This window comes from Poromitra crassiceps (assembly GCF_964638095.1).
Source record: "Poromitra crassiceps genome assembly, chromosome: 2".
Taxonomy (NCBI): domain Eukaryota; kingdom Metazoa; phylum Chordata; class Actinopteri; order Beryciformes; family Melamphaidae; genus Poromitra; species Poromitra crassiceps.
The window spans coordinates 81526935-81551705 of NC_139624.1; the positions used below are offsets into that span (position 1 = coordinate 81526935).

Here is a 24771-nt window from a genome sequence, read left to right on the forward strand (position 1 = left end):
CCACCGCCCAAAATAAAACAGTATGCTGTGTAAAACATAGTTCAAAATATGAAACATGCAACCATGCAATATTAAAATATAACCTACCCTGTGCTACATATTTCCACAATACATGTTCTGAATATATCACACACATTACAGTTGTACATTTATTGCTGCTGCATGGAAAAACCTTTAATTTTTTCTCTTTTAGCATTTGAATTATAAATTAGATGGTCACTTATATGCAAAATAATTTCTATGAGTAGTAGTAGGCTAGTTCCTTGACCAAACTACTGTTTCCAACCAGTGTATCGGTGATGCCTTGCAAATGTTCTTCATTCTTGAAAATATATTTTGGTGATACTGGAAAAAGACTTAGTAACACATATGTTATGTTATTTTTTCATCCATAAATCAAATCTAAACTTATATTTTGTGCAGGGACTATGAGCGAGGAAATAGCAATTCACTAAAACATGTTGCATTACATGTCTCCTTGTCTTATAAGGTTAATGTTCTTTGTACATTGTCTATGATTCAAATAAAGAAATTCATTCATTCATTTTCTTTGCCTGTCAGTGTTATCTATGTTGACTTATGTAATTGGTTGTAATGCTGTGCATGGTGCACCCAGCTGACCCTAGTGTTTCTTAAATTCCAGGACAGACATAATCACGTACAGTGTGTGCACAGACACACAGGCTCACAGATGATAGACAGAAAGGCAGACAGACATTTTTCAAAAGAGCTATCACAGAATCAAACTCAATAATCACTAAAAAATGAAGGTGCTGATATTTCCCATTTAATAGTATATTAAACGTGTCATATTGCTATTCAATATTTTGTATTACTTTTTACAATATTAATAACTCAGTTATAATTGCATTCTAGGCATTGAGCTGACACTCTTATCCAGAGAGACTTGCAATTAGTGCAAGGGCAGAAGTTTCTGTGAAACCAACATTGCAAGCAACAAAGTAAAATAAAAACTCAGAGGATCTGGTGTTACACAACACTTTTCCATGTACATGACTGTAGCTTCACTCTCATTGTCCTTCAACATTTAAAAAAAGTATTGACCAGCATCACAGCAGTCCAGTGATCAATATTATCCACATAACAGAACAGTCTCTTTTTGATATAACATTGTAATAGAAAGTATAGATTAACTATAGTATTACACTATTCTATGTCTTTAATATCTGTAATGTATTCTCTCTCTCTCTGTGTGTCTTATGAGAACATGTGTGTGGAGATTTGCAAACTGCTGTTCAAGCAGTTCTCCCTGACCAGGAGACAGATAAAAGGCCAGCCTGAACCGCTTCTTGTTTGCACAGAAGAACATTCGATTCATCGTGTAGTTGAATGGAGTCTCCGTCTTTTCGTCTACTCATCAGTCTATGAAAAACAAATATTCTTGTCCAGAGAAAAGTCTTGAGTCCCGTTATCAGTAGTGCGCGCTGGATTTCCTCCGACCTGACAACAGTCGTTGTATGACCATTGGCCTGTTTGCAAACAACCATTAAAACAGAAGGACATTTCTCAAACTTCAAGTCTTTTTTATTATTACATACATTTCCATCACAAACATAGTCTGTTAAAGTCTAGATGTTGTGAGTTCAAAAGATGTCCATGATGATAATAAAATATTGTGTGTATGTGTGTGTGTGTGTGTGTGCGCACCCACATGTACAGTTCTTCAGTGAGCTTGAAAACCAGCCTCGCCAAAATGTGAAACCAATTTTTTCCCCTTCCTTGGACTTTGTCATGCTGCCCCTGATGACAGGCTCTCCAAATCCTGCTTCATTCCATGTCACAGCTACCATGTGCATCCATTTGGCATCCCTCTTGTTAAGTTAATTGATTTTGAGATGCAGAATGGCTCAAGCAAATGCAACTAACTAACTTATCTTCTTTGATGTTTTTAGTCAAGGTGAAACAAGTTCTCAAATGTCAATAAACCACATCAGAGGTCCATCAGGATTGTGTGTGTGTGTGTGTGTGTGTGTGTGTGTGTGTGTGTGTGTGTGTGTGTGTGTGTGTGTGTGTGTGTGTGTGTGTGTGTGTGTGTGTGTGTGTGTGTGTGTGTGTGTGTGTGTGTGTGTGTGTGTGTGTGTGTGTGTGCGTGCGTGCGTGTGCGCACACACACACACACACACAGAAATGTAGACAAATCCACTCGGTCGGTGTCAACTGTCACAACCACTGGGATAAATAAATGGTCCCAACAGATCTCTCAACTCTGCTTGTTGTCCAATCTCCAGCTGGTGTAGAAGATGGGCGGGCCAACTGAGCTGTCCGTCATCGGTACACGAGGACCGAGAAGGAGAGACAGACGAGGAAGAGAGAGGCAGAGAGGGAAATGACACACGCCCCTCCACAGTCCTTGGCATTCTCCTGCAGGGAAATAACACAATAATTTAACTTACAGAATTTCAAAAAGACCTGGAGATGAAACCAACCTGAACCTTATTTTGTTTGTGTAAACCATATTTACACTTTATTGATGGCGAGTAATTGTGAAGGATAGTGAGGACAGATCACATCCATGTACGTAGCTCAAACTCTGTTGTCTTGACTTAGGGTGGGATAAGAATGTTCTGAGAATATTATCCATCAGAAAGCCATACTGCTAAAAAAAAATGTGAAATGTGAAATGTGAAGAAAATCCACTGAATCACATTTGGCTAAATGAGGTTCAGCTTTAGTTGAGATGACTACAATATGGATGCTTACTCTGGATCAAAATGAGAGGAGAAAAAAATCCCTCAATATGATGCATTGTATTTTATACAGTGTCAAAGTATTGAATATAAACTGATTTTTTTTTTGAGAAATGATTCATGAAAATATTCAACAAAACGGTTGACACTTTGTCAAAAGCTGTTGTATAATGGAGTCAGTGATGATGCTGACCTGATGGTGGTAGGCGTGGCAGGACTCGGGGCGACGGCGGATCTTCTGTGACCTCATCCTGTCACACTTCACCGAGGCGTTATGTGCAGCGGGGTCAAGGAGCAACAACAGCCCTCATTACTCAAACTTAAACCAGTGCAGTGTGAATCCAAGTGTGACAAAGGTACGAGTTTAGTTTAGTTTAGTTTATTAGGACCCCCATTAGCTGCAGCAAATGCTGTAGCTACTCTTACTGGGGTCCGACACATATAAAGATATACAATACATAACAATATAATAACAAGCATAGCATAGCAGAATAAAACAATACAGTGCACATATAGAGTACACTTATTCAATGAATGTAAATTATATAAATAAATGTCCTTTTAGTTGCCTTTGCTCTTAATGAAGAATGAATACTCTTCCCTCCCTCACAAACTGCTACGGTGTGAGTAAGCAAGACACTCATCCCACAGTGACCAACAAAAATGTGTGGAATGAATGAATGAATGTAAAAGCAGGGTATACATGCATGCAAAACACCTCCCATCCCATTTAGTCAGGGGCCGTAGGGCATTATAAGGGCCGTTTGGTTCAGATTCTTCCAAAAGCACCAAATTTGCCACAGATGTTGTCCATACCATACTTAATCATACCATACTTAATCATACCATACTTAATCATACCATACTTAATCATACCATACTTAATCATACCATACTTAATCATACCATACTTAATCATACCATACTTAATCATACCATACTTAATCATACCATACCTAATCCAATTTTGCCGGGCGCCCCACGGGGCCGCCATATTTGCAAAATCCAATATGGCCACCACCCCAAAAAACGAAAAGGGTTAGAATCATAAATGATACCACTTTTTAGGCATTTTCTGGGTTGTAGAATCTCATTCTGATGTTATTTTAATTAATTGAGGTCAAGTTTACCCCTCAAAGCTAACATAAAGGTCATTTTGGGGTCAAATCCAGTGTTTCTGGTGCGTCATCGCAGATTCTACCTCCAAAAAAGTATTTCTCATTATAAGCTGTACATGTATATGTCACATTAGTTTGACATCTCATTATTTGATGTTTACTCCTCAAGGTCACTAGCATATAGGTCGTTTTGGGGTTAAATCCAACTTCTTTATATTTATTCATTATTATTATTTTCGGAAATAATGTTTTGACCTATAAGGTTAGATTTTCAAACTTGTCTATTAGAGACAGGCGAGGGGACAAAACGTGACAAACAGTAACAGCATGTATCTTTGGTAAATAGTCACCAGTAAAACAAGAAGAAGAAGTGTAGGTCTACTGGGTCTACACACACACACACACACACACACACACACACACACACAGGCAGTCCCATAGTAAAGGATATATTTGACTTCTTGGGGCTCCATGGTGATACGTGGGTACTGTCTGGAGCAGTCACAGTCTGCCTGCACCACCAGCATCAACAGGTTGCTTTCTGGTATCTGCTGCACCACAAACATCCTAACACACAGAAAGACCGGCATGTTAAACCCAATGGTCAAACCTGATGTGACACATACATTACTGTAATGTCCAGTAGGGGGCGGAGAGCTGAGGCAAGGTAATGCACAACACAAAGCGGCACAGAACTGCATTTTGGTTCAACTCGTTTGGCTGGTTTCTTGGCTGTCCTGTTGAGTGTTGTCCTGGAACCATTCAAGAACCACTCAAAATGCTGTTGATTATGCTTTGTTTTTTTTTATTAATCTCTCTCACCGGATGCAATAATTTTTTCCCCCATGATGGCCCTCTTTGCCTCTGATTGGCCTACCATCAAACATTCAACCAAACACATTCGCTTGGCTATCCTGCATCTCTTTCTACAGTCTGTGGTCAGACTCAGTGGGTCAGACAGTGTGTTCACATTTACAGTTAACTTTAATTCAGCTCATTGTAACACAAGACTGACATGTATTTGAATTGAAATATTAATCAGAGGAAACAAGGTGATGAAATTTAGAATGGCAAGAAAAAATATTCATGTCTGTGCAATAGGCTAGGCCTAAATAACTCAGTTATATGGTTTGCAATTGTAACGTTTAATATAATAAGGTGATCTCACACATAACCTTGCCATCTGCCATGTCATTCTTGTTGATTTACTGATTGTTTTGCACCTGCTCAGGCGAGAGTAGCCGAGTGCAGTCAGCCAATCAGAGGCAGAGAGGGGCGGGTCATGCCTTCGCCTAGCCTTCGCCATCATTGGAAAAATAATATTGCTCACCGGACAGTAGTTGCTCTGGGGGTGGAGGTTATAGAGGAAGTTCAGAATCTTACATATAACCAGCCTGCAGTGACACCTACAGGTCTGGCAGCGCACAGCATATTATACATAAATCTTCCATAGTGTCAACACAAAAGTGGATTCACCCATAATAATAATATTTCAAGGAAGTAATGTTGCTGGAGCAACTGTCTGAATCCTGCAGGGGAATACAGACTGAGCTGTAATGTAATGTAATGCAATAATACTGTAAACACTGCATCAAAGTGAAATATCTCGATTTACTGCATCTGTAGGACGCTCTGGATAAGACCATCAGCTAAAGACTTGAAGGAGAATTTCAGTATTTTTCAACCTGGACCCTATTTTCATTATCTGTTTGTATGTATAAATAAGTCATGTGAACAGAAATATTTGAAATTGGTGCAGTATTGGCCAAGATCGCTTCAGTTGACACTTTTCCCACATGCCCCTACTGCACTAAACAAGTTTGTTTTTAACACTGACAGGATCGGATTATTCCATCATGGCATTATTATAGAGATATAATTTCCAACGGAAGCTCGGCTTTCTTCGGGCTGAAAGGCACTCTGGGTATTGAGGTCATGTTGGTAGAGAGAGAAGCTCCCTTTGCTGGAAGTCAGCTGTGGTGGGGCAGAAGGCTGGGACTGGGAGCTTATGATTGAATATTTATCTGATTTCGAAATATGGACGAGGCATTTGAATTCGATGGCCGCCCATATTTATTTGAGCCAGACTAACGTTAAATGAATTACAAACTGAAGAGCGGGGGCAACAGGAGCTAACTGGAAACTAACTGGACTGTGTAACATTCAAAACGATTTATCCACTGTTGTACAGACGAGATGGAGCTGTTTTCCTCACACCACATGAATGCAGCACACATTCCTTCACTGCCAGAAGGGGGAGACAAAGGTTCTGCACTACAAAAGTTACACGCTCCAGGTTTAAAATGTAAATACCGTATATTGTATGGCAGGGAGACTGAAGCAGTGTTCTGCCTCTTTTGGCCTCATGAGGGAGTTCAAACTCTACCTATTATAAGAATACTACAGATGAACCACAGTATATAATAAACACATGCTTCTCTCTCTCTCTCTCTCTATCTCGCTCTCTCTCTCTCTCTCTCTCACACACACACACACACACAGACACACACACACACACACACACAGAGCCCTTCTCTCTTTCTTCCGCTCCTCTCTTACTTTCTCACTCATTCTATACCCCCCCTCCGTCTTTCTGCTGCCCACCGTCTGTTTTTCCATCTGTTTGTCCGACACACACTCTCTCTCACATCATTCTGCATTTTCATTCACTCTCTTTCTCTCTCATCCAATCTATCTCACTCTCCATGCTTCCCTCCCTCCAACCCTCTGTGCACCCCGCTCTAACGCTGTCTCTACTTATTCCCTCCTTCTCACTCTCACTCTCTCTCACTCCCTTTCTCTCAATACAAATTTCAATTTCTATTGGCATGAATACAAAAGTACATACAAAACAAATTCTACAAATATAAACATTTCTCTCACACACACAAGTGTGCGCGCATACACACACACACACACACACACACACACACACACACACACACACACACACACACACACTGCTCTCAGTATGCAGAGCAGAGCAAAGCATTAGAACATGGATTTAGGAGGGACAGTTGAATATGACTGGTCTCAGGCTTAGAGAGCACTGCAGTGCAGTTTTGTGAGTGTGTATGAGTGCGAGTGTGTGTGTGTGTGTGTGACTAGCTTACTTCTGGCAGCGTCCACACTTGATTAGGCTGTTGGTCTCTTTGATTGACGGCTCATAGACGAAGCTGGGATACTCTGTGTCACATGGCTGCAGGATGTCCCCTTTCCTCTTGTGTGATGAGGCTGATAGAGAGATAGATTAAATAAAGAAATAATAATTCATTAATTAGGATGTAGGCAATTATGAATAATAAGTGTGTGTGGAGTGTGCGTGTGTGTGATAGAGAGATAAATGACATTTTAACGTAAATTAGATGTTGGAAATTTGAATGCATGTGTGTGTGTGTGTGTGTGTGTGTGTGTGTGTGTGTGTGTGTGTGTGTGTTTCATTTCATTGGTGACTGACAGGTTGACAGCTTGTAAAAGGAGAAGCTACTATGACCCTAGGTCAGGGGTGGCCACACTATGGCCTGCGGGCCAATGCAGCCCATTGCCTGTTTGTAGGTGGTCCGCCATGATTGGGGGAGGGGGGCATTTCTGCATGTTCTGGCTGTTTTAACTTTAGCCTATCTACATATTTACATTTTGGATCATAAGGTGGACAGTTGGGCCTTGAACTGAGAGTTGTGGAGGAGTGTTGGAGACTGCCATGACCATTTCTTAACCTTTTCTCCTGTTCTTATTTTTACACAGTCTTTCATTTTGCACAGTTTTTACTTATTTATTTATTTATAAAAAAAATATATACTGAATTTTGGTGAAATTATCTCTCTCTTAACCTCATGGCACAGAAACCAAAAATTGAAAAGAACTAGAACGACGCACTGCGGATATATGCCTCCACCAACAAGTGAGCAGTTGACATGCATGTCTGTCCAGACTTAGACGTTTGAGCCAAATGTCAAGAAATTTCATCAAGGCGTTCCTGAGATATCACGTTAACGAGCATGAAACGAGCGGTGGTGATGTCACAGTAACCTTGAAATTTGACCACCAAAATCTAATCAGTTCATCCTTGAGTCCAAGTGGATGTTTGAGGCAAATTGGAAGAAATTCCGTCAAGGTGTTCTTGAGATATCGTGTTAACAAGCTTGAAAATGGTGTTCTTGAGGTCACAGTGACCTTAACCTTTGTCGTTTGACCACCAACATGTAATTAGTTCATCCTTGAGTCCAAGTCAACGTTTGAGCCAAATTTGAAAAAATTCCATTAAGTCATTCCTGAGATATCGCATCAACGAACTTGGGAATGGCGTTCGTGAGGTCACAGTGACCTTGAACTTTGAGATTGACCTCTAATCGAATCTATTCAGTTCATCCTTCCGTCCAACTCGATGTTTTAGGCAAATTTGATGCAATTCCATAAAGGCGTTCCTCAGATATTGCGTTAACGAACATCGGACGGACGTACGTATGGAAGGACGGACAACCCGAATCCATAATGCCTCCGGCCTGGCTATCGCTGGCGGAGGCATACAAATGGAAAAGATACAGAAATACCCATTGTAATAAGTGAGCACATCAATAAATTAGTGTAATGTCAAAAATTAAGCTGTTCAGTAGTGTCATATAGTTATTTTGATAGAGAATGAATTTTTGACGGCACAGGGGTTTTCTGATCTAAAAACACAGTTTTTCTTTCAGTGTAATTGGTTGAAAAAAGCCACACTTAATATCGTTTGGCCCACATGTGACCCACAACAACAAAAAGTTTGGCCACCCCTGCGCACATGCGTGCGCACACACACACACACACACACACACACACACACACACACACACACACACACACACACACACACACACACAAAATGCAATGATCAGCATGCATTATGAGAATATGTAGTTTTAAACATTGAACATTGATCCTCCTCAAAAATGCTAGTACAGTATGCACTTTTTTTAAACAATAAACATACACATACACACACACACACACACACACACACACACGTGTGTCACACACACACACACACACACACGTGTCACACACACACACACACACACACACACACACACACACACACACACACACGTGTCACACACACACACACACACACACACACACACACACACACACACGTGTCACACACACACACACACACACACACACACACACACTACTATGAGATGTGGGTGTTGATGGATACTCACACACTGTGAAAGATGTCTTTGCTGGATGGATGATGAATGGATGATTGACAGGTTGGGTAGGTAATGATGATGGTGAATGAGTGAGCGATGGAGGGATGGGCGGTGAGAGGATGAGAGGATACGATGTCGTTATCTCATGACCTTCAGGCTGGTGAGCAACACAGCTAAAGCGCTCCTGTGATATTTGTGATGCTTTATACTTTGTTCACAACAACATGAACTGACACAACAAATGTCTTTTTACCATAGGCTGTGGTGCAAAGTAAGAAAACTGTGTGATGTCTCAAGCTGAACAGATGGATGTGTTGAAAATGATACATCTTTGTTAAGCGTGTGGGCGAGATGTTGCTTGTGCCCACTCTTTCCAGTTACAGTTTATAACTAAATAATTTATTTGATATTGCCAGTGCCACACATTCTTTGGTTTCGACAATTGTCCCTCAGTTTCGGCATACCTCACTGAGTCTGCACATTTTAATATTCAAATATTATTTGGGATACATGTAAACGGCATATGTAAATGGAAATATGCTGATTATTAAAAACCCAAATATGACAGCTGGGATACTGTGAAGCAAGTAAACACTTGATCTAGTTTAATTCTGCACCAGGTCTGTTTACATTGCTGTAATGGCATCACGGATATACAGTACATGGTAAACATGTATAAAGGCACATTTGTGAGTAAGATGCATGGAAACAGCACGTGACCTCAACTGGATAAAATCCTCTCTGTGTGAGCTCACCATCAGCAAAGTGCTCCGTGTGCCAAAAGCCACAGATATTAAACTCCAGGAGAAACCTAGTGAAGATAAGAGACAAGCGAGAGAGAGAGAGAGAGAGAGAGAGGGGGGGGGGGGGGGGGGGGGGTTGGAGGGGAGGGAGTCAATTAGCTGGCCATCGTTATGTACCAAAGCAGATTGCAAGCAGAATTCAAAAACTGGGCCAGGACCCAGAGTTGTGTCATGGGAATATTAAAATGGGTCCTCAAGTTATTCAGGGTTAATTTGGTAGCAGATGTGTTTTTTTGACTGGATAAGCAGCTGCTGTCTGTGTCATGTTGCGTTAGCTGTCCCAAGTCATGGCACTGGGACGCAACTTTGGAAGTCCAGCTGCCAACCTTCTCCTAAATAATACAAGGTCCCTTTTTAATCCTCTCATGATGATCCAATGATCCAACGTAGGTTCTTGGTCTGGCTTTTGTGAGCAGATGGCTACAAAATTTCCCTCTAATTCAGAAATAAGAAAAATGGCAACAGCCAACTCTAGTTGCCCCTGGCAACACTTACAGTAGGAAGTTGGAGAGGAACCACTTGAGGGCTGAAGCCAAACCATAGAATGGCTGGAGAGAGAGAGAGAGAGAGAGACACAGACAGACAGACAGACAGACAGACAGACAGAAAAAAAGAGAGAGGCGAGAATGGAAAAAGACAGAGAGAGAATAAAAGAGGTACAAAGGGATAGAAAATAGAAACAAAATGACATACGGAGAGAGAAAACATAATCAGTCACAGAAAACAACACTCAAATGACAGCACCACTAATTGGATGATTCATTTGTAGAGATAATGCTCAAACAAACACACACACACACACAGTATACATACACTGAGAAGTGGACGGGCGCTGTTCACAGAATGCGAGTTCATCTTACACATAGCCTGGTAGTCGAACAATGACACCCTGATGGAACACACACACACACACACACACACACACACACACACACACACACACACACACACACACACACACACACACACACACACACACACACACACACACACACACACACACACAAACAAACACACATCGTAATGCTGGTGGTGGTTTTCCATTGATTCATTCGACTATAAGCCCCAGTTACGGTGTTTTATACAACAGTTAGGTCCGGCCGAGCAATTTGATTGGACAAGGAGGATCCTAGCCGAGCTGATATTTCACGATAACATCACGGGCGCTTCACTGTGTGTATATCACTCCGCTTCATAGCTGTTCTAAACCAGAGCAATTTAGAGAGAGAGTGGAGGAGGACCAAAATGCGTGACTCATTAGCCAATGAACAGCCAGGAAGGGGTCTCGCGCTACTTTTGAATGCTAAAATAAAGCTGATAATGTACAATTTGATTAAAAAAAAAACGTTCAAAGTACAACACAAACTGTCCATTTTGCTGCAACTCGACAGTGCTGTTTAATCCAGGACCTTACTTCCTGGAACTCTTGAGAGTACAAAACTGGTCCATTGGAGTGAATGGAGATGTCGCGACTCTTCTATATACACGGCTCTGTTCTAAACGTTTCCTTGATTAGGCTGCGTTCAAACAACGCACCCAGGGACAACGATATGGATTTAACCTTAATTATGAACAGTAAGTTGAAATTTCTGTGCTAACCTCAAAGTAGCTGATGTTAGCTTAGCTAGCTTGCAGTTGGAAAACTGCAGGCAGGAAGTTTACTTGTTGTTGCTTGCTTGGCAACACTTCTAGTGCTATCCTGAGGGCACTGTTTTTGTTGGCGGACGGGAATAACAGACAGAAATCATCTGTTGTTGCAAATTACTTAAAACAATGCTATTATTACTTGATGAATAGCTTTGTTTATGTTGTACAATTGATGTATAAAAGCAATATCACACTTGAGGTCATACTGCTGTTGCCTAATATCATCACGGTTGTGATTATCTACGACCGAATCACAGGCATGACGATATTAGACAACATCTCTCCCTCTCATGTGATATTGCTTAAATATGTATGACCTTAATCGTTATACAAACCTCTAACTTAAAAAGAAAAGAAAAAACTCTGCTATGCTAGAATGAGCGTTGTTCCTTATTTTTCTATATTGTTGGGGGTGTTTGGTCCTCACGCAGGTAGATGTACAAGTCAAGAACACACAAACAAATTTGCATATGCATGCACATACAGTATGCTCTCTCACACACACACACACACACACACACACACACACACACACAGGCACACCACAAACACACAGGCACACAAACACAGGCACATGCATGCGTCAAATCAGTTATGTAATAACATCCTGTGTTGTGAAGCGTGGATATTTCTTGGGGCTAATTAAAAATAACACATCACTCATGAGATTTCAAACATAAAAGATGGGTGAAAATGGGGATAGAGAAAAACAAACATCAGAGCAGCCATAGTAGCTCCATGGGGAGTGGAGGGGAAAACCTTAGATATCTATAAGACACAGATCAAGATGAGTGAATTAACTGCCCCGGGCGCAGAGAGAATGGAACAGTACAAACACAGCAGAAGCTATGCTATCATTTAGCAATAATAACAACACTTTTAAGTCCCCATAATCCCAGTAAAGAACAGCCTCTAGGCTATGGCTTTCATACAGCCGAGGCATACCAATGCATACTGTCTGATAAGTTAGGTGCATAAGTATGAGAAGAAAACAGTAAAGTTTTCAGACTAAGTCCCCGGTAAAAACCCACACATAGTCACAACTAATTTAAGTTCCATAACAAAGTTCATGAGTCGGACTCGAACAGGTGACTCTCGCATGATACGGCAGGCTGCTGGCCACCAGGACTGCACTGCTTCTTCTGGCCACAGAGAGGTGCTGTGATATTGAAGGGATTAAAACTCTCTCCCGTGACTCACACTGGCCCTGGTCAGGACGAGGTCCCCCCTGTCTGCTATTTTTGCCATTCTTAGCACTGTACACACAGGCTGTACAGAGAACATCTTTACTGCTGTGTTTTGTGAGCAGATAGTCAATCACCTAACCTGACGCTGCCATATCTATAACTTTATATGGATTTAGTAAATAACAACTGTTTATGACTTGAGTCTTAGGCAGTCAACATTTGCCAGTAATGTCTTTACATTCCGGGCAGAAATGCAGCAGGTCGACTTTCACACGTGTGCCCACTCTAAAAGTAAACTCTCAGCTTGGTTTTTGACTGAAGCTCAGCTGTGCCTGGTCCTGAAGCCTTCAGGGTTTGACCAAACTCCACACCTTAACGCCTAGTATCTGCCTCTGCAATATAGGAAAAACAAGGTTTGGAAAGTCTTCTATGGAATTGTGGAACCTACAGTACGGTGTTTACTGTATTGTCTGTATTATTGTCAAATAATTATCTTTATTTAATATTATTATTTTGATGAGGCAGAGAGACAGACAGATGCATATACAGAGTGACAGATACATCAACAACAAACAGGTCAGCCAGCTACTCAGACAGACTAAGACAACAAGCGGTCAGTCAGCCAATGACAGCCAGGCCTTACCTTTTGAACATGCCCATTCTGATCAGTGTGGTCATCACTGATCCATCGACCTCGCCAAAGAACCTCCCCGCCTATCAGGAGAGAGAAACCAGATCAACACTGTGGTTGAAGAGCTGAGCCGATACAAATATTACAGTCACGTCAAGCCTTCTGCTCGGCCGCACCCAGTCTGTTGAACACTCTTCCCGACCACCTAAGGGCACCACAGACAGTGGATGCTTTTAAAAGGGGACTAAAAACTTTCATTTAACAAAGCCTTCTCTTAACTTTGTGCTTTTTTGCTTTAGGTTATAGGTCTTTAGGCCTTTCAGGCCACTTCTCTAGGCATTTTATTATGTGACTTTTAATGCTTTTTTATGCTCCAGTTTGTTTGTACTTCTGTAGCACTTTGAGATTGTATTGCAAATGAAAAGTGCAATTCAAATCAAATGTATTATTATTATTATTATTATTATTATTATTATTATTATTATTATTATTATTATTATTATTATTATTATTATTATTATTAATAAGATAAACAGATTAATAGAATCAACTCTCCTTACTGGTGTACTTCCTCCCTCCCTTCCTTTTCCACCCCTCTTTTCCCTCCATGTGAATGTGTGGTAAATTATTCATCCAACTAATTTCTGTCTGTGTTCTGTTATGTTAGGCGGAGTTCACACATGTCCTGTGTGAATCATCCTTTGGAAATCATCGTCAAGAGCGCTTCCATTGCGCACAAAACACAGCGCATGGAGCGTTTTTTTGTCATAGTTATGCTTTACTATGCTTTATAATGCTCAAATGAATAACATTTAAAACTACTGTAATACATATCACAGATTAAGATCAATATAGGTTGAGGCGATGTCTCGTCATCGCGCGTCATAGCATAGGTTAGCTGGCTCAGCCTGGCTGGGGACGTGGTCAGGGTGGGGTAAATCCCCTGTTCTATCCATTCAGCAAAGTTAGAATTTAGCTGCTAGCCCAGCCCAGGCAGACACGATCGGGGATTTGACCACCGCAGTAAACGCACATCTGAACAGACGCCTTGTGTTCTGCTCTAGAATCCCCAAACCTGTAGTGTAGAGCCATGGCACCTTCCTTTGGCGAGTCAGCCCATTGAGATTATGGGTAGTTTTACCCGACTCGCGCGCCAGCCGTATGACATTTTGTGGACATTCCCACACATCCGACTGTCTCTATACTCCACCAGAAGACATCCAATGTTATTTCATGTATTATGGATGTTTATGGCTTACAGAACTGAATGAAACGGAGACAGGACACACACATTTTTATAGGGTTTTTTATAGGGCTATAGTCTCATGGAACTGTCTTCCTGGTGACATTCGTTCCATCACAGGAAAGGCAGGTTTTAAAAAGAAACTTAGATTTTATTTATTTTCACATTAACTTGTATTTTATCTTATCTCTTGTCATATTTTGTGATGTCTGTTTTAGAGACTACATTACAGTATTCCAGTAATGTTTTATTTGATTCTAGTTTTACTTTTTCTATTTTCTAAATGTTTCTTCTTTGATCTTTTATCTTACTCTTTGTGACATGTTTCTAGACATTCAATGTTTGTCTAACATGTAATGTATTTGTTGTCTTGGACCCCAGAAAGACTAGCTGACGTCTAGGCGTCAGCTAATGGGGATCCTTTTTAATAAACAATAATAAACAATAAACACACATACACACACACACACACACACACACACACACACACACACACACACACTAGCAGTGCTAACAGCCAAATGACAGGGTGCACTACTCCTCTCTGTGCTTTTTGTTGTGTTACAGTAAGTAATTGCAGGCTGCAGAGCGTTTTTCCTTACACCCCTTTATTGCAATGCTACTTGGGCAATGATTCATCATGAACACCGACTAATTTCGCTGTTTGCACTTATTGTTACTCTGGTTATGGGTATAAGTTGAAAGACTAAAATATGATTATTTAAATGTAAAAAAGATACATGACTATATACAGTATATCATCGCCAGTATGTCACTGCTGTGTAGGTAAAAAAAAGAAAAAAGGAGGGGGGGATCTGCAAAAGAGTATGTTTTTCAGAAAATGAAAAGAATATTGAATTTGTATATTTTGGAAATTCTAAATCGGACGAATCAGCGTTGACATCACGACCACGTGGAAACGCAGCAGTTAACTAGTATGAGTTGTCCCAAATAAATGTTAATATCTCAAAAACTATACATCACATGGCTTATATTTTGACATTCTGAGTGAGAGCAGAAGTAGCTCAAGGGTTTGATGTGTAATATAATGTCGTGTTAAAGTTGTGTGAACTGTCGCAGTTTTTAAAATGAAGTGAATTTAGTAAAAAGCACAACCTGCTAGAGTGAGACACTCAAGGATGGCTCCATAGGGTCCCATTATAAAGTTGCCCCCAGTAAGCCGTTTGTTTACCAACACTGATCCCTTCGTATAGACCTGTAGCCTGTACTACGAAGCTAGTTTAATGCCTTATCCGAGTAAGTTTGAGTTTAAACCTGGTTTAGCCGTACTACAAAGCAAGTTAACTTTCAATCACCATGGCAACTGACGCTGCAAAGCTAACCTGGTCGCGACCAGGTTAGCTTCAGAGGATAAGATCAAAATCCATGACAGACCCATATAATCGGCTCTCTGGAGTCACTCACCGTTCATATAAGATCGCCATATGAAAAATAGATTGCAGTCAACTGAGAATATAACAAGAAAAACATTTGTGGCTCTGTAGGCTACATAATTAAATTAAGCCTACTTACCACTTTATGTCTTAACAGCTCAACTATGCGTGGAGAAATATGATCACTATTAATCACCGCGGCGCATATCATAGGCTAAACGGAGCCTCAAATGGAGTGAGGGTGATATTCTCCTACATGCCAGAAAAGCCTATACATATAATATAGATGGGATAAATATGGGATAGCCCCAATACTAAATATGCAGGCTTCTTGCATGTTTCAGCTGGAACTGTGTCCTGTAGGCTGTATGCCAATATATGAGCAAAAATAGGCTAGTTTTTATCAATGAAAAGTATGCCCGCATCGTCTCAATTCAGTCCAGCAGTTTTCTCTTTTATATTAGGATATCATTATTATAGCCTATATATGAATTATTCGATCAGTGCAACCACACACACATAATGAGTGATAGAGATCATTATTCATTGAGCATGCTTTCTAAATCTATGGTCTAAATAGGCTTACAGATTGTGGAAATTTATAGACTGAGATTACACATTTAATGTACATTTACACTCGCACAAAGCTGTAGGAGACAGAAATCGCTGATCAAAGTAAATCAAATGACTGATGTGAATACAAGCTGCTGCTTTAGACAGCCCTTCAGCAGACTATCCAACGCGGATTTTCATTCTGACATTAAATCGCGGATACATTAAATATCCGCTAAAACTCTGATCATGCACTGCGCTTCATTGAACGAGGAAATGGGTGTGGAAATGGGTGTGGGCGTGGATAAACTCAGCTGTTCATAATGTGATTGGCTAGTGCACCTCTTTCGCGTGGACGCGCGCCTGTGCACGAGCGAAAAACGTGCGCGTGCACAGGCAGATCCCAGGTCCACTTACCTAGTAAAAAACCAGCGTCGTAGTATCAGTTAACTAGATAGCTTTGATCCTGTTCAGTCAAACCAGATCAAAGGGACTTATCGCGGATCTGTTAAACTAGTTTCGTAGTACAGGGCTCAGAGCCGGTCCTCCCTATAAGCAAACTAAGCAGCTGCTTAGGGCCCCACAGCCACATGGGTGCAGTCCATGTTTGACGAGCTCTTGCTTGCTCAATTTTTTAGCTAGAGCAGAGCTTCTGGTATTAGCCGAAACTAGACATCCAGACAAATATGTCGGGACCAACCATGTTATGCTAGCTCACCGGGAAGCAGGCATAAAATAGCTCCAAATTCGGCAATGGGTCCCTTGACCTCTCACATTAAGATATGAAATGAAATACAACAACCCTTCCTTACAGATGAATCCTTTCCCTCTTATCTGTGTAAGTTCATTTTCAAACATCCAGGTAATAGAAAAAAAACACTGGACTATAAAAGGTAGAAAACAAGACGTTTTGGTGTTCATCCAAACACCATCATCAGTTGTAATGAATGCAGCAGGAAGTAACTCTGGCAAATAGATCCAGACAAAAAACCTATTTAAAACTTTGCCTTTTAAATGGCAAATCATTTTGTTCCTGTTGCCTCCATTTAGCTTATCCAAAGAGCAATTGAGGATGGTCCGGCTGTAATCAAATAGAGAGCCCCTATTCTGTAGTCCTGGCGGAAACTCTGTATGAATGCTATGTCACAGCAGGCATGCACTTACTGGGGCCGGGCCATTCAAAGCACTTTACAGAGTAATAATGATACAGTAAAGGTAAAAGATTTGCAATATAAAATATAAAAGATGAAAATGGACTCATTAGAACTGCAGGAGTCCAGCATTCCAGCCATTTCCGACACGTCAGCTAAGAGCTCCAGGGTCCTAAGCAGTGAAAATATGCTATTCTCACCTTTTTTCTTGCCCTATTTCTGCACACTGTGGTGTAGAAATTTATATTAATTTAAACGTAGTATTATTTTCTGCTTAAAATAGGCTAATTGTAAAAAAATAAAAATCTTTCTCAGGAACAAAAACATTCTAAACTAAACCCCAGTTTGCTATGGACAGAAAAGAAAAGAAAAAACATCAAAGTGGAGGACTGGAGTGACCATTCCGTCAAAACCGTCTATAGGTTTTGAGGGCTCAACGGTCATAAAAGTCAATCAACAAAGATGAGCTTGTGAACTTTAAAATAAGGCAATGGAAAAAGCCAAAATAGCATTTATGCATGTTTAGGTTAGGTTGTTTGTTGGATACAATGTTCTGCACCATTGGATAACAGGTTCTTATAATCAACCTGGGTGTTGGGACCCAAGGAGGGATCACATGGGGAGTTCGAGTGTTCGTGACATATATTACTATATTTCTAAAATACAGACACAAAATGATGGCTGCTTTACTTTATATTTTAAGTATTTTTATTGTCAGGTGTGATGGTTCTCTCGCAAAAAATCAACTGAAACAGACTGAAAAGCACTTCAGCTTTTGTGAGTGTGCGTGCGTGTGTGCATGCACTTATGTGTGTGTGTGTGTGTGTGTGAACTCACATCATTGCGCTCTTTAGAAATAAGGATGAAGCCATTATTGTCAATCAGGTAGCAGGCGATGTCCTGAAGAAGAGACAGAGACAGGGAGAACAATTACACAGGTAATGAATAATCATTCCCAAAATCGATCCCAAAAACCATTTACAAAGACAACAAATATAAAGCACTCAAGGACTTTGCCACTGATATTATGCAATGATGAATTTGTAAATACTTTAACCCAAGGGCTATGGTGTATGACTTAAAATGTCTCTTTAAGTGTTACATCACATTACATGATTCAGTAAACATGATTCAATAAACTGGCTGCACACTACAGTAAATGCACTTCCTCTTTCTTAGTGGCTGGAGGTGTTCAGCCACCAGTGAGCTGGTGAGTCTAGCCAGAGACATTTAATATAGATAGAGACACCCCAACTTCCAGTCACTTCCTGTATCTCTGCCACAGAGGTCTCAATATCTCATTTCAACCAGGAATACATCACATTGATGAAGCAAGCTGCTCTCAAAACGTGGTTTGATTGTGACTTGATGTTTCTCAGTGGGGGTGGGTCGCCCTTCTGTGCTGCAGCCCCCCGTCATGATCCCGGCTCATAAGACAGGTGTATCTTTACATGGAAATCTTGCCTAGCGCAGCTTTAAGTCTTCTCTGCATGGAATACAGCTAGAGAGAGAATGTGGAATAAGGTTGGGTTCTACACTGCCACCACTTTAGTTGCATAACCTCCTCAAAGTAAACTCATAAATTCATGCTACACTGAAAATGGATGCATAATGTATACAGGACAGGAACAGAGGGATCTACTCACAAAGCTGTCACAGCGAAGAGGACAAACCCCTTCTATGTTGGAACACTGGAGGGCAGAGAGACAGGCAGAGAGACAAACAGCCAGTCAGCAAGACAATTAGATAAACAGAGAGACTGGTAAAACAAAAACAAAAAAATTCTCTGGCCTTACAGTTGCAAAGAAGATTCTGGTAATGAGATGGAAACCACCCCATGTCCTTAAAGGGGGACTAACCCCCTAGATATGTATCAGAACAGTGATTTGAAAATACCTATGGAAAAAACCAAGAAATGACATATGCTCTTGTCTATACTGGACTATTTGGCTGTGTTCAAGTCCAGATTCTTTTTCGGAAATCGACGCCATTACAGTTTGCCTACTGCCTCAAAAATAATTTATTTGAGAGGGGCAATATCTTTATAAATATCAACAACTAGCCAACGCTGTTGGTCTGTATGGAAACAGAAAATCTGAAAATGGTTGAAAGTTATATCAATTTGGTAATTCAGTGGCGAACTAGAAATTTAATTATTTTTCTGCATGTATCTCTATGGCAGGGTGTCAAATTACGTTACGAGAGCAAAGTGACATGGGCTCGTTAACAGCAGCACACCCACAATAGGACAAACCTCTCGCTCTGGGGTAACACAATGCGAGATTTCTCCACGTAATTCCCTCGTCTAACTAGAGATAAACCGCGCAATGAAATCCGTTTTTAATTTGCGTTTTGGGGCTTTTCGTGATTCTTGTTGAAAGTTACAGCATGACAGCAGCATTTTTCCTCTCAGGGCGCAGGAGAGGCAGCGCAGAGCTCTTCTCCTCTTCAAAGCCCCCGCCTCTCACTGCCCGCGCGTCCCCGCTGAGTCACAGTAGACTCTCTCCTGCCCGCTCCCACCTGCCTGGGCTTGAGACAGTGCTTCCAACTCGGACTGATAATATAAACATCATCATTCGAGCTTATCCAGGTAAGATATTAATAAAGTAGTGACACATTCAGCGGGAAACTAACTATAATTAAGACATGTGCCAACTTTGACGACGTTTGGTTCAGTATTTTAAGAGCAAACTTCAATAGTAATAGGCTTGGAGTTCTGAGGAGCCGGTACAGGGGGGGTAGGGGAGTAATTATCTTGAAATCCCATAGTCTTTGGGTCACCGTGACGTCACGACGTGTCAAATATCCCATTCATTTGAGAGAAAAAAAAGCAGTGTTCGACCTTTAGAGGGCGCTTATGCCAGTTATGCTGCTGAAAAATGATACAAATGGTAAAATGGCAACAGTTTGGTGTCAAATGTGGAAATTCTGACCAGAATTCTTCACACATCACCCCCAAAGTCATATATATTGGTTAAAAGCTGAAAAAAAGTGTTTTGGGGGTTAGTTACACTTTAAAGTAGATCAGTGGATGTCTTTATTTCATAGTACCGTACTCTTGTTTTAGAATCATCCATAGCAAGGGTAAATGGTGCAAAAAGGGAAACAATTGAAGCTCTTACAGATGCAATCGAATTAGTAAAACGATATAGCCTACGTCGAGTGGTGTAAAGTGTATCATATTGTATAACGTGCTTGCATGCATGCGCATATCTGCACTGTATATGTGATTGTATGTATGGTCTTTTATATGTTTTGGTGTGTACAGGAGATGGTGAATGGGGAAGGGGAATGAAAGCAGCCAACATGTTAATGCGAATGTTATGTCTATAATGTCATAATAAAAATGTGGTCATAAAAAAGATAAACAGAGAGACAAACAGCCAGCCAGCAAGACAATTAGATAAACAGAGAGACAAGAGAGAGAAGTGAAAGGGTTCAAGCAGAAAGTGTTTTATAAAGTATGTCGCAGTTAGAATACAAACTGAGGTATTTTCACTCTGTGTGTGTGTGTGTGTGTGTGTGTGTGTGTGTGTGTGAGAGAGAGAGAGTGAGAGAAAGCAGGATAGAAGGTGATGATTTGTGTGTGATATGTCTGATGATGTGATGGGCTGGTGAGAGTGTCTTGTAAATTGTGTGCAAATGTGCATGTACGTGTGTGTGTGTGTGTGTGTGTGTGTGTGTGTGTGTGTGTGTGTGTGTGTGTGTGTGTGGGTGCGCGTGTGTGTGTGCATGTGCATGCGTGTGTGCGCGTGCGTGCATGTGTGATTTTTGTGCGTGAGTGTGTGTCTGCTCTGTGTCTCTAAAGTGTGAGGCGGTGCTGAAAATCTTGTTAAATTTGTTTCAGGGGGGAAAAAAGAGTAGAGCGAAGTTGATAAAAGAAGGAAGTGGATAAATGAATACTTACATCTGTGTCATTGGGCTGAAGAGGAGACGCATTGAGAAGAGAAGAAAGGAGAAGGACAGAGAGAGAGAAAAAGAGACATGAGAGACACAGTTAATCAACAAGCACTGTAGATGTAGATCTATAGAGTATTGACCAGACAGTCTCCATTCTCATAATACTGTTGTTGGTTTGCTGTTGTGAAAAACCACACATCTGCAAAATGATGAGTTTTACCCCCGGGTATTTTTGAAAATCTCCATCGTGCTTTTAAAAGGTTTCACAAGGTTTGACACCCATTCAACCATGTATAATTTCAAATCAAGTAAGATAAACACACAAAAGACTGCATAGGTGCTTTCTCTGCAACAATAGCAATTTTGTATAGCGCCTACATTGACTATCAGCCTTTCCGTGAAGACGCTTTGGCAAATAACTGAATTGAATAGAAAGCTTTATCCTCACAGTCTGCTGAACGACAGTGCATCTGTGCAGATTTTTCACTATAAACTTCTACTTCACCTTTTTTCAATTTCTATGTAAATTGTTACTGTCTAACAGTCCCGTTCCTCCGTCTGTAGACTGGGAATGTGCGAATAGTCCAACTTCATGGTCACTTCTATGTGCCTTATGTCTATGTGTGTGGTCCTGTCTATGGACCGTATGTCTTTGGTCTCATGGTCAGGGTATATAGAGCGTGTCCAAGTGTGAATGGGACAATCTATCACCTCTTTCATTCCTATTACAGCAAAGTGTCAGTCTCTCTCTGTCTCCCATCACTGCCCTCTGAAATACAGTATATTGCTAATTCCAACGGACTGGGCAGGAATGAAGAGTCTTTTCCCAAATGCTGTGTATTAATAGCTTTGCTGGAAAAAGGACAAAACTTGTAGGAAACAGCATTGTTGTTAATTAAATATGTATAGTGGATTGCCAATGTGAAATAACGCCTTTTAAATTTGTTCACCCCAACTGAGACTTGGACCATCTCTTTACTTTTTCTAAGGCAGTGGTTCTCAAACTTTTTTTTTGCCCTTTCCCTGATTTCTGAATTCAAGTACCCCCTTTACATTTTGGTTAAAAAAAAAACTGCAATAGAAAACTCTAGCATATGATACAATGAATCAATGATAACCCACCCTTTGAAGAATATAACATTACAAAATAAGAAATGGAGTATTTATTTTCATGATTTATTATATTTTTCCATTTTCCCCTTTCGGGCAAGTACCCCCTGTAGTACCTCCACATACCCCTAGGGGTACGCGTACCCCAGTTTTTGGAACCACTGTTCTAAGGCTTCCCAGGTTATTTCTGATGCCCTGTATGACCCATAATTCTATATCACACCTCTCTATGTGGGTGCTCACCCTAGTTTGATAGAGATCGTTCCATCAGATCCTATGTCGGTAAATGTGTCGTCTGAGCTACAGAGGGAGTCGAGGTGTTGCTGAGAGCATCAGTTATCACGTTCACTTTTCACTTTTTTTTTCACTTTTCCAGAACCTCCAATTAACAGCTTCTCACCGGAGCTGATGATCCCCACTGTCTGCTCAGACACACACAACTCAGACACACGCACGCACGCACGCACGCACGCGCACACACACACACACACACACACACACACACACACACACACACACACACACCCACACACACACACACACACACACACACACACACACACACACACACACACACACACACACACACACACACACACACTGTAACAGTACTATGTTACTGTATATACTAAAGCCTGGAGAGTTTTGTTAAATAAAAACTCTTTGGAGACACCCATCCTTTACTGCATTGCAATAAAGCCATTCAATTATTAAAATCTAATTTCCCATTTATTTTTATAGGCAGCAATAACAATGGAAAACATATTTCTGTTGTCGTGATTGCAATGGAGAGTGAACTAGGTAAGTTAAGGTAAAGTGCGAACAATTGTCACACACCATGTGCTTCTCCCCATTTGACCAATCCCCTGGGGGAGCGGTGAGCAGCAGCAGTGCCGCGCTCGGGAATCATTTGGTGATCTAACCCCCCAATTCCAACCCTTTTTGATGCTGAGTGCCAAGCAGGGAGGCAATGGGTCCCATTTTTATAGTCTTTGGTATGACTCGGCCGGGGATCGAACTCACAACCTCCCAGTCCCAGGGCGGACACTCAGACCACAAGGCCACTGAGCTGGTAGCAAGTTGATTTTCACCAAGAGACAGTTGTGAAGTAGATATAATATCTGTTGAGGATGACTCAAGTGATGACAAGTATCTCCAGTGTCTGTGTTGTGTTGTTTTACAAAGTTGTTCATGTACTTCTGTTTCATATTATAAACACACACAAAAAGAAACATAGACATGGGATTATTCACCTTCCTGTATGTAGCCCCGCCCACTTGACCCGTTTGTGTTACGACTTCCTGTTCCTGTTTTACCTGGTCAAACCAGAGATTGTCTCTGGTCAAAAATAGTGACTCACTGGAAGCAGCAGGGAGAAGCTCTGTACAGTAATGAGGGTTTCCAACTTCCAATCATGGAATTTGGAAACCCTCATTAGTGTTTTGCTTGCACCTGTGTTTACCCTGTCTCTTGACACAAAATGCCCCCCCGTGAAAAGGGTCTATCCGTTCTGATTGTGTTTACATTTCCTGTTAGTCTCTCAAGCCAGACTGTCTCTTCTACATAAGGTGAATAGAGAGAGGAACAGCTGAGTCTCGTCCATGAGATAAAGAGCATGTCAAGGTGTGAATGGGAAAAATCCATCATCCTTTTCATTCCCATTACCATCAGCTCACAGCCTCTAACAACGTCTCCAGTCTCTGTTGGCTGAGACAAAACGCAGCAGCAGGGGACTGTGAGAGACACGTCTCTGTCGGCTGAGACAAAACGCAGCAGCAGGGGACTGTGAGAGACACGTCTCTGTCCACTGACACAAAACGCAGCAGCAGGGGACTGTGAGAGACACGTCTCTGTCCACTGACACAAAACGCAGCAGCAGGGGACTGTGAGAGACATGTCTATGTCTCTGTCCACTGACACAAAACGCAGCAGCAGGGGACTGTGAGAGACACGTCTCTGTCTCTGTCCACTGAGACAAAACACAGCAGCAGGGGACAGTGAGAGACACGTCTCTGTCCACTGACACAAAACGCAGCAGCAGGGGACTGTGAGAGACATGTCTATGTCTCTGTCCACTGACACAAAACGCAGCAGCAGGGGACTGTGAGAGACACGTCTCTGTCTCTGTCCAC

At 41.2% G+C, this 24771-nt stretch overlaps 1 protein-coding gene across 1 annotated transcript in view; it reads right to left on the reverse strand.

The window, feature by feature from the left end:
- Positions 1 to 2286: 2286 nt before the first annotated feature.
- The window catches only part of cacna2d4a (calcium channel, voltage-dependent, alpha 2/delta subunit 4a), a gene marked incomplete at both ends in the record, with an annotated part of 219179 nt that continues 196694 nt past the window's right edge, over positions 2287 to 24771 (reverse strand). Inside the window, 12 exons of the mRNA XM_083660252.1 lie at positions 2287 to 2382; positions 2902 to 2967; positions 4246 to 4393; positions 6940 to 7060; positions 9031 to 9051; positions 9777 to 9832; positions 10320 to 10372; positions 10638 to 10713; positions 13302 to 13372; positions 18467 to 18529; positions 19276 to 19320; positions 21537 to 21551. Coding sequence (XP_083516378.1) covers positions 2287 to 2382; positions 2902 to 2967; positions 4246 to 4393; positions 6940 to 7060; positions 9031 to 9051; positions 9777 to 9832; positions 10320 to 10372; positions 10638 to 10713; positions 13302 to 13372; positions 18467 to 18529; positions 19276 to 19320; positions 21537 to 21551 — 831 coding nt within the window. The remainder of the gene's footprint in view (positions 2383 to 2901; positions 2968 to 4245; positions 4394 to 6939; positions 7061 to 9030; positions 9052 to 9776; positions 9833 to 10319; positions 10373 to 10637; positions 10714 to 13301; positions 13373 to 18466; positions 18530 to 19275; positions 19321 to 21536; positions 21552 to 24771) is intronic.